The sequence below is a fragment of the Nicrophorus vespilloides genome, unplaced genomic scaffold, assembly GCF_001412225.1.
Source record: "Nicrophorus vespilloides isolate i.1.1-1 unplaced genomic scaffold, Nicve_v1.0, whole genome shotgun sequence".
In the NCBI taxonomy this organism is placed as follows: Eukaryota; Metazoa; Arthropoda; class Insecta; order Coleoptera; family Silphidae; genus Nicrophorus; species Nicrophorus vespilloides.
Genome location: NW_017095534.1, coordinates 74,087 through 87,076, shown reverse-complemented (window position 1 = coordinate 87,076; position 12,990 = coordinate 74,087). Strand labels below are relative to the sequence as shown.

At 31.0% G+C, this 12,990-nt stretch overlaps 1 protein-coding gene across 2 annotated transcripts in view; it reads left to right on the top strand.

The window, feature by feature from the left end:
* Positions 1–2,982: 2,982 nt before the first annotated feature.
* The window catches only part of LOC108569362 (hepatic leukemia factor), a 43,761-nt gene continuing 33,753 nt past the window's right edge, over positions 2,983–12,990 (top strand). Inside the window, exon 1 of one of the 2 annotated variants that reach the window (XM_017930916.1) lies at positions 2,983–3,499. In XM_017930916.1, the coding sequence (XP_017786405.1) occupies positions 3,406–3,499 (94 nt within the window). In that variant the 5' untranslated portion in view covers positions 2,983–3,405. Of the gene's footprint in view, positions 3,500–4,714; positions 4,887–12,990 lie in introns of those variants that run through there. The other variant, XM_017930924.1, reaches the window with a different exon arrangement.

Sequence of the window (12,990 nt, the reverse complement as noted above, 5' to 3'; positions counted from 1 at the left end):
CTATTTTAGTTAAGGTTTAGAAATAATTGTAAATTAGTTTAATGAACCAAAACCAATTAAAATTACAAGATGAGATATATAAAATTAACAAACTTTTGCATGAATGAATGAATGTTTTGAACATAGTAGGAATTTATTATTTACTATGTGAGTTTGTTGAGATATCCTCGAAAAGTAAAAAGAGAAACTAAAATAAAATACCTAGCAATAAAAATAAAGATTTATGTATCAACGAGCTGAGGTTTCAAAAGAATCTAGTCCAGTAAAAATACTCCAAATGCAATTCCCAAAATAGAAGACTCGAGTTTGTGTAAATGCTATTGAAAGATATTCACATAAATTCGTTCACAAAAACACAATATTTGTCATATGAATTGCAGTTATAATAATGCAAATTTTACAGTTTTGAATTCAATCTCTATATGCATGTGTTTTCTTAGCTTTTTTAAAACATGTTTAATGAAATATGTTGTGTTGTTTAAAGTTTTTTTTTACAATAAGTTAGACCAATGTTTCTCAACCTTTTTGTCACATGACCTAACATATTTGTTTACTTCTCAAAGTATTTCACCAGTTGACACAGGGTGACAGCTGTCATTTTGTGTCCCATTCAAAATTTGACTCAATTTTGGGCCACGACCCATAGGTTGAGAAACTCCGAGTTGCTCAATATAATATTACAATTAATGTAACAGAAAACAAGACACTTTTGATAGTGTTTAATGTTTATTTTTACAAAAAATTATAGAAAGTTAGACCAATACTTTCAACCTTTTTGTCACATGACCCAACATATTTGTTTATTCCTCAGAGTATATCACCAGTTGACACAAGGTGACAGCTGTCATTTTGTGCCCCATTCAAAATTTAACTCAATTTTGGGACACGACTCAATTTTCGAGAAACTCTGAGTTGGACAATATAATAATACAACTGATATAATAAAAAAACAAGGCACGTTTGATAGTGTTTCATTTTTATTGATTTTCATTACAATGTATCTCTTGTAGACTATCAAAAAAATATTTATTGTATGCAGATTTCGTGGTACGGTAAAACGTTACGTGTAATTTGCATACGCTTTACACAATTACGTTCGCATTTCGTCGGAACCCTCGCATTGATTATCCAAATGACGTACAGTTCATTCAATTCCAGAACGAAATAAATGCATGCATAAACGTTGGACTTTAACTAACACAATTTACACAATATCATTTCACTAATGTATTCGTAGAAGTAATAACATCAAATGAAAATAATTAATATTCAATTTTTCTATCATTTATTTGGAAATAAAGTTTGATTTGATGAACACGCTAACAATCTTAGTGTATATGATTTTTTAGTACATTATCAATTTTCGTAATTATCTATCAAAACACATTAGTTTATTTGCATTTAGGCACGCTTTTATTGCGAAGTTGCTGATAACCTCTGCAGCGTTCTCAACTGAAAGATCTTGGCCTAGTCTTTTATTGATATATTCTCTGATTACTCTGCAAATTTTCCTCTCGCGGATTTTTGGACGAAATGTTGCAATCTTTTGATGTTGTTGCTGTTTCCCAATACTAAATGGCATTAAGTACTTAAGATTTGGAAATAGCAAATTCCGAAAGAAGCAGGGATAAAAATAAAATAAACATAACTCATATCTAATCCATGGAAGACTCGTATAAATAGGAGTGTTCACAAACAATTTTATATAGATATTTATTCACTTTTACTATTAATAATCATTTTTTTTATAAAAACAACGATCGCAATTTTCATGATAAAATTCATGATTCAGAATGTTATTCTAGATATAATTTTGTTAGTTTACTAATTATTACAAAATGATTTGAAATTATAGTAAAAGTCATCAACTTGTATAGTGATACAAAAAAGAAACTTATAAGAATTGTAAAATATCAAATAATTTGTGTTATTCCATTCAAAATTATATATAAAGTAAATTATTAAATGATAGCAAGAGAATAAAATTTTATTAAAAAAAACAATGTATTTTTTTCTTTCAGCACAGTTGATTTCATTGGTTAACAGTTAATAAATGTTTGCATCGATTAGTAATTTATTTGTGAGTTTTCTAAGTACAAACATATTTGTACATATTTGTTTTTTTTTCACTCCTTTAATCGATGATAACAATAGATAGTACTGAGTAACGTGAAAGATTTTTAAGGGTCGAATGGCAAATATTTGCTTAGCAATGATTAGATTAAGGTGATTTTGTTTGTTTGTTTTGACTGTATTATTTGTTTGTGGTTTTTGATTTAGAGTGAAAATGAGAGCAATTTTAAAGGCGCCGTCTACTCGCCGCACAATTCTATTCAAATCATTTGTGAAGTATAAGTACACGCAAATTTATATTATTCATCAAGTAGTTATCCAAGTTACCTGTCGCAAGTACAAATCATTTGTGCAAGTGTCATTTTATATAAATATATATAAATATACTTGCGTTTGACGTTTCTCGCAAGTTTTTTTTTAAGTTTGCGCAAAAACTTGTTTCTATATTTAAATATTTATATTTATTGACGTTTCTCTCAAGTACAAATAGATTCTTAAAATGTATGCATATTTACGAACTTTTTGTAATTTGAATATATTACTTCTTTATTTAAATACTTGTCTTATTTGTCAGTTAATTATTTATGAGTCATTACAACTTACTTTGTTACTTATTAATAAAAAAATATATGACCAATTTGACTATGAAATATGTCATTGCATTTTTTTAAAATTGGGTTTGAGTTTTCAATGTATCGTTTTCGTATCGAATGTTTGTGTTGCAGACGGTAATAGTTAATGTGCCAATTATGCGTACTTGATACTTTTCAAGTTATTTGATATGAGTTTTGTAGTGTGTAGGCACCTTTGAAAAGAATAAGAAGAAGCGTGTAATGATTAGGTTGTAGGTGTAGGTTTGGTTGCGGTCGTGCAGGCGCAAGCGCATCGGGATGTCCGAGCGGGCGTCGCAATGCGTGAATGGTTATGTTGTTTGATGGATTATAGAATATGTAAAAGAAATGTATGTAAGAGGAAATGATGGGAATAAAGGTTGTAAAAGTTGCTGGATGGATGCGTGCATGAATGGGTGATGTGTCGTAACGTCGGAGTCTCCTTTATCAGCTCCGTTATCAACCTTGGAGTATCGAGTGCGATCGCGTCGGTAGCGACCGGGCGCAATAGAGTGCAGTAATGTCGCGAGCGAACTATTTTAGTACGAATTGATTGTGGTGGTCTTAATAGAACCTCGTGTGTTATTTATGCAGCTTTGCTGGATCGCTGGTGCGATTCTCTCGTTCGTCTGGTATTATCGTGCAGTGGTGTTTTCCACCACTGGTTAAAGTCTTCAAAATTCCGCGCTCAATTTATAATTTTAGTGATAGTGACAGTGAGATGAGTTATAAGGACCGAGGCTCACCGATACTCCTAGAAAGTGGCTTAAAATCGTTCCTGAGCCATCCGGGACATAATTACCCCCTAATCAATGGTAAGCCGAATCAGGAAAAGCGAGCCCTAATTCCTAATGCCGCATATATTGGCATTTAAAGAGCGTTTTTACCCAGGCATTTCGCAAAATCCCACAGAGCGGACCGGAACTTGCGCATTCAAAATCTGCACCAATCCATCCTCCGCATCTAACCCTCCTTTAAAATCGAACTACCGGTGCGATGATATACTACCCCTCCTACATTCATTTAATATTTATTAGGCATACCCTCATGCACTCCCACCACCACCCATAGAGTTGCTGCCCTTCTAGGGGAACCGACCACCATGACGGGGCTGGTCTGGACGAATCTCCACCCACACCCACACCCCTCCAAAACAAATCCAAACCAAAACCCATCTGAAAGCATCATACCAACCCCCACATCCTCATACACCATAAATTTATAACAATAACATAACTAATAATTAGTTCGCTATTTACATGCCAAATAATAGGAAATTAGAGTCACATGGTTTTTAATGTTGCGGACGCATGCGCGCTGCCCGCCGTAGCCTGTGTATAACCTAGACTAGAAATATAATTAAGTTGTTAAAATAATAGCTCCAAAAACTCGTGTTTGAACTATTTTAGAGACGAGCATACGAGTGTTATTTTTACTAGTCTCATGACGTCTGAACTTTATCAACGGCCTTGCCGTGATGTCTTCAAAAGTATACAAGAAGCTTGCTTGCTTCGCTCGTTCGCATTCAGACGGACCAATCGTAAAACGCGGTCACGCACCGAATTCCCCCCTTTTCGAATATAAATAATTAAAACAAATGCACACCCTCATCCCACTGACCATTGTTGTTGGTCGTCACCGAACGGTGGTGTGCACATGCAAAAAGTTCATCCGCATTTCATTGGCACTTACACTTTACAAGCTGACATTTAGTGCGAGGTGTACTAAAATATGACTTTGACTTAAAGATTGGCAAAGATTAGGTCACATGAGTTACAAAAATAACGGCCGGCCGTCCTATAAATAGTTTTACAATTATTTTATCATAAACTCCTCCAAAAAGAGAACGGCGTTAATGGGCATTAACCGTGCCCGTTCATACGCTTCAAATTAGAACCGAATCTTTCGTTTTCGATGGGAAAAAACTATCATAATACATGCGACTCACATAAAACCCGATTATTTCTGCTGCACATACAACGAAAAAAAAAGGTAGAATTCTACAACGCAGATTGGCGATTTTTTTGCCGCCCGTTTCTTTCCATTACATTGAAAATCATAATGTTAAAATACGTGCACTATACAACAGGCACAATACATTTCGAAGTGTTTTCCGTGAAGAATCACCGAAGATGTTCAATGCTGAATGGCTCAGTTCTATCAACCAATATTACTTGTGGTTGAATTATGCAGCAGGTGCAGGTAACATACACATTACATTATATATTCAATCTTCCTTTTTTTTTTCAAGTTGTTTACTTAAAAAGCGCGTACTTTTCGTAATTTGAGTCAATGCATTCGAAAAGAAATTAGTCCTGAGGCCTATATTTACTCAACTCCTTAGCATATGCATAATAATTTTACGTTCTCTACAAGTACAGTTTTTTTTCATACGCATTCTCTCTCTCTTTCCACTGATGAGGCGAGACAAAAAAAAATTGTACGACGACGAAACCTAGTGGTTTTATACTTTGTATCTATTATCTCTCCAGAAACAGTTTATCACGCTTCAGTTTACTTATGTCGTTACCTCTCATTCTTATCTGAGATTTATTTATACATTATTTAACTGCTTATTAACTAAACACGAACGTATCGGAAGGTACAAGAATCTGTGCGCTATCAACGCAACTGGAATTGAGCAATCTAAAAAAAAGCCTCTTAATTATTTATTTTCGTATCCAGTGTGGTGAAATAATCGAATATTACTACTACTCTAAGTCTCTCTGTACAAGGTTAAACTTTTAGTCCTTGAGAAGCGAATCTGGGCAACCCTGTCATGAATATTCCAATAAAATTCGACAGCGATTATGAAATTACCGAAGTCATTATTCCAATCCGATCATAGTAACCTCATTGTGAACGCATTACTTCACGTCTTATCTTTTTGGTCCGCGTCTACGCAAAGCACGTCATGTCACACATCGAGCGTCGCTATTAATTGAGAATTTTCATTACTAATTAACCGCTTCACTACGAAACATTTCTCTCAATGTTTGACCAATTTAAACATCTAGAACAAAACTAAAGCTTAATTTCTCCTCCTTGTTTTTATTTCTGAACATATACGAGAACACATTTTAATAATAAATAACATAGTAATTGCAGAATAATAGATCAATTTTCCAATTACACTTTTTTTCTCAACGAAAAATACAAACGACTAATGAAAACGTTAACTCATTACTATAATTACGTATTATTTAAAAACATTTGGATGGTCGAATATTAACAAGATTGCACAGAAACTAACAAATTTGATTGATGATGCTAAAAACTAATGCACAAAAGGAACATGCGAACTTCCTTTGATTGCATGGAATTAAAGTCTATAGTAAATCAGCAGACCTTTGATCACTGTCTGCGCTCAAATTTCATTTATTTTTACAATAATTGCAATAACAACTCGGAAATTATTGATGTAATAAATTATTTATTTTTTTTATTATATGGCAAACAAAATCTTTTATTACTTATCACTTTCAATCAAATATTTGCCGACACTTCAATTCAACATTACTGAATATATTTCTTAGCCAACTTATAAATTATCATATGATTTAAACTAAGATGTTAATAGAATTATCTGGAAAAAGCCTATTGGACCAGGACAAACAAGTTGTTGATGTTTCAAGGTAATTTATTTAAATTAAATGTAGATTTTAGCCTCCTAGTTTATCAAAGTGTAATAATTGCATGTAATTAAATGCACGTAATTACGATTTTCCAATTGTAAGAATAGTTTTTTTTTAGATATTTATGTTTTGCAATTAATATTAAAGTAACTTCTTGATCAATAAACAAACGAAAGTTACGAAGTTACCGATTATATTCAATTACTTATCTCTCTCATTGTTGTTACAAAAAGTAATATCAAATTATGTTGATTTTGTTACAACATTTTATCATTAATTTCTATAATATCATGTACAAGTACTAAATGTTATTCTTTCGTAAAATCTTCTTGATCATCTACAGAATTAGAGAAATTTCTTTGTTTTTGATGCCTTGGTAATGAAATCAGTTATTCTAACAGTAATTAAGTTTTGACTTAATAAGATCAAACTTATGATTTTTTTTTGAAATTTTACGCAAACCACAATTTGTCCAAAACATTCTTCTAGAAATATTCCACAATTATTCGCTTTTATACAGAAACTTTGAAGGTTCTTGTTAATTTATAATTTTATACATGTAAAAGTTGTAAGTAAAAACCGATGTAAATCTTATACTCACGTGTAATTTATTGATGGTGTTTTCCAATATATTGTAATTCCAGTTAGTTTGTAGTATTATTACGATTCAGTGAAGCCAATTTATCAAGATTCAAATGCAATTTTATGAAAGATCAAGTGCGAACTATGCAAATATTCCATTATTTTATTTTCACAACGTATTTGTAATTTAAATAACTTTTGTCGCTTTTGCACATTACAATCTCATTTATTGTTTAATCCTCTGGGGAAACTCCGATATACGCAAAATAGAAATCTAAGTAAATAATATTACGTATTTTCCATCGTATTTAATAATCGAAATTCCACAAGAATAACAAATATTTATCCGCAAACTATAGTTTTTTTTTAAATTACTCATATAAATCTTGTGTTTAAATTGTAATACGTTTAATTATAAATAACTCAAGTTTTTTTTTTGAAGTGAAGGACAAAGTTATTGAGACCAAACAATTTCGAAATCTCTTCGCGCTTCTTCTAAGTGCCGAAATATTTAATTTTTGACACGGTAATCAGCGTATTCATAACTTAGGTAAATTTGTCATGCGCCACCGGTTGGCACCGTCCGAAAAACGGCACGATAATAAAACTTTATGCACTATAAATGTTTTGGCAGGACGATTCTCTTTATATATTATGACTTCTTTTTGTTGTTTCATCCGCTTACAACCGTTTTGTCTAATTGCATTTAGCTACACGCATTCCATTACTTCATATTATGATGCACAATTGTTTATTGCTTGTCGATTGATTTAGTTGTTGATTATTTTTTTTGTGTGTAATTATTCGAGAAAATGCATCTGGTTAAGTGGAAAAATCTTGCATTCGGAGTGTGTATATTTATCGATATGGATTAAAGTTTACTACATATATATATGTCATCTAATCTTATAAAAAGGCCTCGATGATATCAGAGGCCAGACATACACGAAAATCACCGATAATGAAATTTAGCAACGGGAGGCTGCTTTTCACTCCACCAAATTCGATTGGCCTATCGCCCCAATAGAAGTACGCGCCTCTTCATCATCATCATATCTATGGAAACAAAAGTTCCTCTTGATCGAGGAACTGAGGAAGGAAAAGACATAAGCATCGACTTATTATTTTTTTTTCAAAGTCTTATAAGTTGATACAGTTTATCTCAGATTTCATAACCGATTAGGCCTGTTAGAAAACTTATTCGTTTTATCGTCCATTCGGAGTGGGGATCTATTAACGATTTCTTAATTAACGTTCGAAGGCTGAACAGATTACGAACGCGCATGTCACTTAACTTGAACTTTGGCAAATGCCGTCCGTCCGTATCATCGTTGAAATTGATTTTTGCATTTTTATTGAAAATATAAAAAAAATTGTATTCGCATGCTTACAAACAGAATTTTCTATACCTTTTCTATACAAAGTTCATATACTTGTTGCAGCTATAAAGTTATTTAGTTGTTATACGTATTTTGGAGGTATAAAATTATTTTATTTTTGTACTCATTTTAGATCTATAAAGTTATCTAGTTTTTATACTTATTTTGAAGCTACAAAGTTATTTAAATCTTTGCACTAATTTTGGATCTACAAAAGTTATCTAGTTATTAATTTTTTTTACAAAGTTATTTCGTTTTTATACTAATTTTGGATCTACAAAGATAGTTTGTTTAAAAATTATTTTGGAACTACACAATTATTACATTTTTGTACAAATTTTGGAGCTACAAAGATAGTTTGTTTAATAATTATTTTGGAACTACACAATTATTACATTTTTGTACACATTTTGGAGCTACAAAGTGTTATCTAGTTGTTACTTATTTTGGATACAAATTTATTTCGTTTTTGTACTAATATTGGATCTACAAAGGTAGTTTGTTTAAAAATTATTTTGGAACTACAAAATTATTACATTTTTGTTTTAATTTTGGAGCTACAAAGTCTTATCTAGTTGTTATACTTATTTTGGATACAAAATTATTTCGTATTTATAATTTTGGATCTTCAAAGGTAGTTTCTTTAATAATTATTTTGGGAGTACAAAATTATTAAATTTTGAAACTACAAAGATAGTTTGTTTAATAATTATTTTGAAACTACACAATTATTACATTTTTGTACAAATTTTGGAGCTACAAACTGTTATCTGGTTGTTATACTTATTTTGGATACAAAGTTATTTCGTTTTTGTACTAATTTTGGTACTACACAATTACTACATTTTTGTACATATTTTGGAGCTATAAAGTTAGTTTGTTTAATAACTATTTTGGAACTACAAAATTATTTCATTTTTATACATATTTTATTAGCTACAAACTTATTTCGTTATTATTCATTTTGTAACGACAAACTTCTTTGGTTTTTATATCGTATTTTATTTTTATAGCGTCACGAATGACGATGAATTCTAAAAAAAAAGTAGCCCAAACGCACCTTTCTTACGAATGCGCAACATACAGGTTTGGTCCAAAACCAAATCAATTTAGTTTTTTTAGTTATTTATTTTTATTAAATGAATATATACAAATCCACTTTCACTTATATTCATTTAAATTAAGATAGAGATAATGCGAGAGGAGAAATGTATACGAAAATAAGCAAACGGTCATCCGATATTTATCCGTTGATAATCGCCAAATGTTTGTGTAAATTAACCGACCGAAGAGGCAAAAATCAACTAACAAGAAGCAGAAAAAAAAAGCGCATATCATACCAGATTATGAGCGTGGCGTGTAAATAAATATGTTGATAAACCGAGTGCGTGTAAGTTCCATTTGGAAACTCCTCAATTTTGAGACCCACATGATTAACCTTCGATAAGTGGAAGACTTTGAACCCGAATTATTCATGGCTAGGTACTACTGCGGCAATGGTCAAATTACGCTACTACATTCAATACACAACAATGATTTAACATTTTTTTTTCTATTCGTTTCGATACGAAACTTTAGTCAAATCAGTATTTTTTGTTTGTAGCAATTACAAATTTCCAGATTCGTATTTGTTATAAATCATCATTTTTATTAATGATATTAAAACGTTATTTCGTTATCGATTTAGATTACTTAAAGGGCTTAAATTGGATTTACGTTATTTTCGTCATATTGAAAAAAAATAGAAACCCAAAAATAGAATTAAAATACACGCATTTCTGTGAGGCGTCTAGTCTGTTCCGGAGGTCGAATATTTTTCTTTCTTCAAGAACTTCTCTTTTTTAAAATGTCGACTCGTTTTCAAAATCCGCTTGCTTACACGAAACTTATTCTTCGCGTTATACGAAACCATCAGCCAAAGGTGGCGACGTAAGCGATTATCGCTAAAAACGCGAACGTTCGCTATTCCGAACACGCACAACAATATTTTTGTTTGTCTGTTGTCTCCTGTATCATCGTTAATATCTCTTGTATTTATATTTCGCTCTTCTCTTTCTCTCTCTCTATCTTTCTCACTCGCAGTCTCACACTCCTTTCTTTACGCTTTTTTTTTGCTAGATTCTGTATTATTAGGAACGAAGCGTACTCGTCACGTGAAATATTTGAGCCTCCGCCAAATCTATGGAGCATGAGGATATTATCACATGTATTGAATGCTTATACACAACCGATGTATAAAACCATCCATCGATCCGATAAACACGCTCCCAATACAATCGTTTCTTGCTCTCACGATAAATAAACATAATAATCAAAAAAAATTATTGTTATTACATTTCACGTTCGTCTATTTTTAAAACTCGTTCAAATTTTACATTTTCTCTTTTTACTTCCACAGCATGGATTCATTAATAACATGCATACATTTCGAACAGTTTTTCTAAAATTACCTGAAGACAATGACGAAACATTGAAATTCTATTTTCGAAGCGACAAACTTACCGCCTAAATCATAATCTTTTCATCATTTTTTTTTTGATAATTCATCTTTAAGTTTATTTTATTTTAATTCATATACATTTTTTATTATTACTATTATTGATTTCATCCTTTTGATAATTACGTCAGTAAGTAATTTATGTTTTCGTTCTGTCAGGACGAATCAACTGCGACACGATGAGCCAGTCCTTTTCCCATCCTTCGGAATCTAAACATCAATTACTACATAAGCAAGTAAGATATCAGGAATAAGAGTCGTGAAAATCGAGAAGGTCCGGTCCGGTGAATGTTACCGCTTCTCATTTTTTTTTAATGGGAGAAGAACCTATTTAGTAATTTACGGGAAGATTTATGGTTCCAAACGCGTCGGCCAATTTTCTTATTAAGAGCCCTTGCTGTAAAAATTGGTCGATACTGTATTTATTTTTGTTTGTGTTAAATCCTGCGTTCGTCTTTCGGGACTTATTACAAAATCGTTTCGTAACTTAATGGTTTTTTAAATGTACTTGACTTTTTACGTGGTAAAAAGTGTCACAAAGATGAGTTAAAAAAGTGAAAAGTTTCACTTAGACCAGTTTTTGTTAGGAATTAAATTTACAAAATACAAATATATTTACTAACGTCAGCATGTCATAGATAACGTCATTCCTTATTGACAAAGTCAGTGATTCAGTCATGTCTACTTTACTTTTACCTATTTTATCTACAAATAATGCTTAAGTTGCCAAACATTATTATACATTTAAGTTAATCATATAACTTGTTAAAGTTTTTAAATAAATAGTTTTCAGATACTCGTGCTGTGGTTTCGTAGTATAGGCATCCCAAATTGACTCAAAACACTGGTATTGCGAAAGCAACTAGTTTTAGTTACAAACATTAATATTGAAAGTGAAATAACAAAACAATGAAATTATTACAAACTAACAATTCGTTTAATTTTTTAATAGTTTAAGGGAATGAAATATGAGTGTGTGCGTTTAAGGTTCTGGCATTCGAGAGTTTCTAAAAATACTCCATCCCATTTATTTTAACTCCACCAAAAAAAAAGAAGCACTTTACTTACACCTTCGGTTCGGCTTCTGCGAAACCGATGATTTTGTTAATTGAAAAATAACATAACGAGATTCATTTACCGCGAATAACCCATTTTGAAACAATTTAATCAAAAAAGAAAATTTGTAGAAAACTTGTATAATGTTTTTTGTAGATTTTAAATCTGATGTTAATAATGTCTCTTTTAAATTAGATTTACATCAATTCTCTTAGATTTTAAATAAACTTGTTTGTAATACTCAATTATTTACAACATTTGTGTTATTCCAAGTGTTTAACGTATTTTGTATTTAACAAAAAAAAACTATGTGCAAACATCTGGTGTGCGTAAAATATCGTGAATCAATATAAGATTATAATAATATATATTACGCAGAAGCATGTCAAAATGTGGTTTGTTAATTGCAGTGATTATCGGTTCATTAATTTAGTTAATAACTTACGTTTATTGGTAATAATGTTAATGAATTAAGTAATAATTTAATATAGTAATAGTCGTAGAAATCTTTGTCGATTAAAATCTCAAATTACCATTTCTGTTAATGACCGGAGCGAAGGAGCCCGAAGATATAAAGCCATTCGCGCATGGCTCAGTGAAATTTGAGAGAGTTTCGTTTTCGTTTCAAACCCAAAAAAAAGAGATAATTTGAATTTTTTACTGTTTTGAATTCTTATTTTACTTTAAAGAAAGAGTTAAATTTGTATTATTGATTATTGTTTTTAATATTTAACTATGATCTAGAATTATAAATGTATTGTAATGAAGGATTTACAAAATGATGAAAATAAATTGTGAATTTGTGAAACACTCCACTTAAATAAACGACGAGAAAAAAAAATCGAAGTTTCGAGAAATACTAAGAATTGTCTTAAATAGTTTTCGAGAAGATAGTCAACTAATGACACTAATTAAAAAAATAAACAAATGACATTAATTATTCTTATGAACGCGGTTTGCTATGGAAACATTTGATTAAAGGAAACTGTAAAATATTAAGAGAGCAATGGAAACATCTGTAGTCTTGGAACTTGAACCGGACATGAAATCTGAATTTACGAGCAAAGTGCGATTAAATGTTTGCAATTATTATTTAAAAAAAAATCAGACGTATCAATAATTAATTGAACGGTGAATTGTAATGTTTCTTGTAGAAA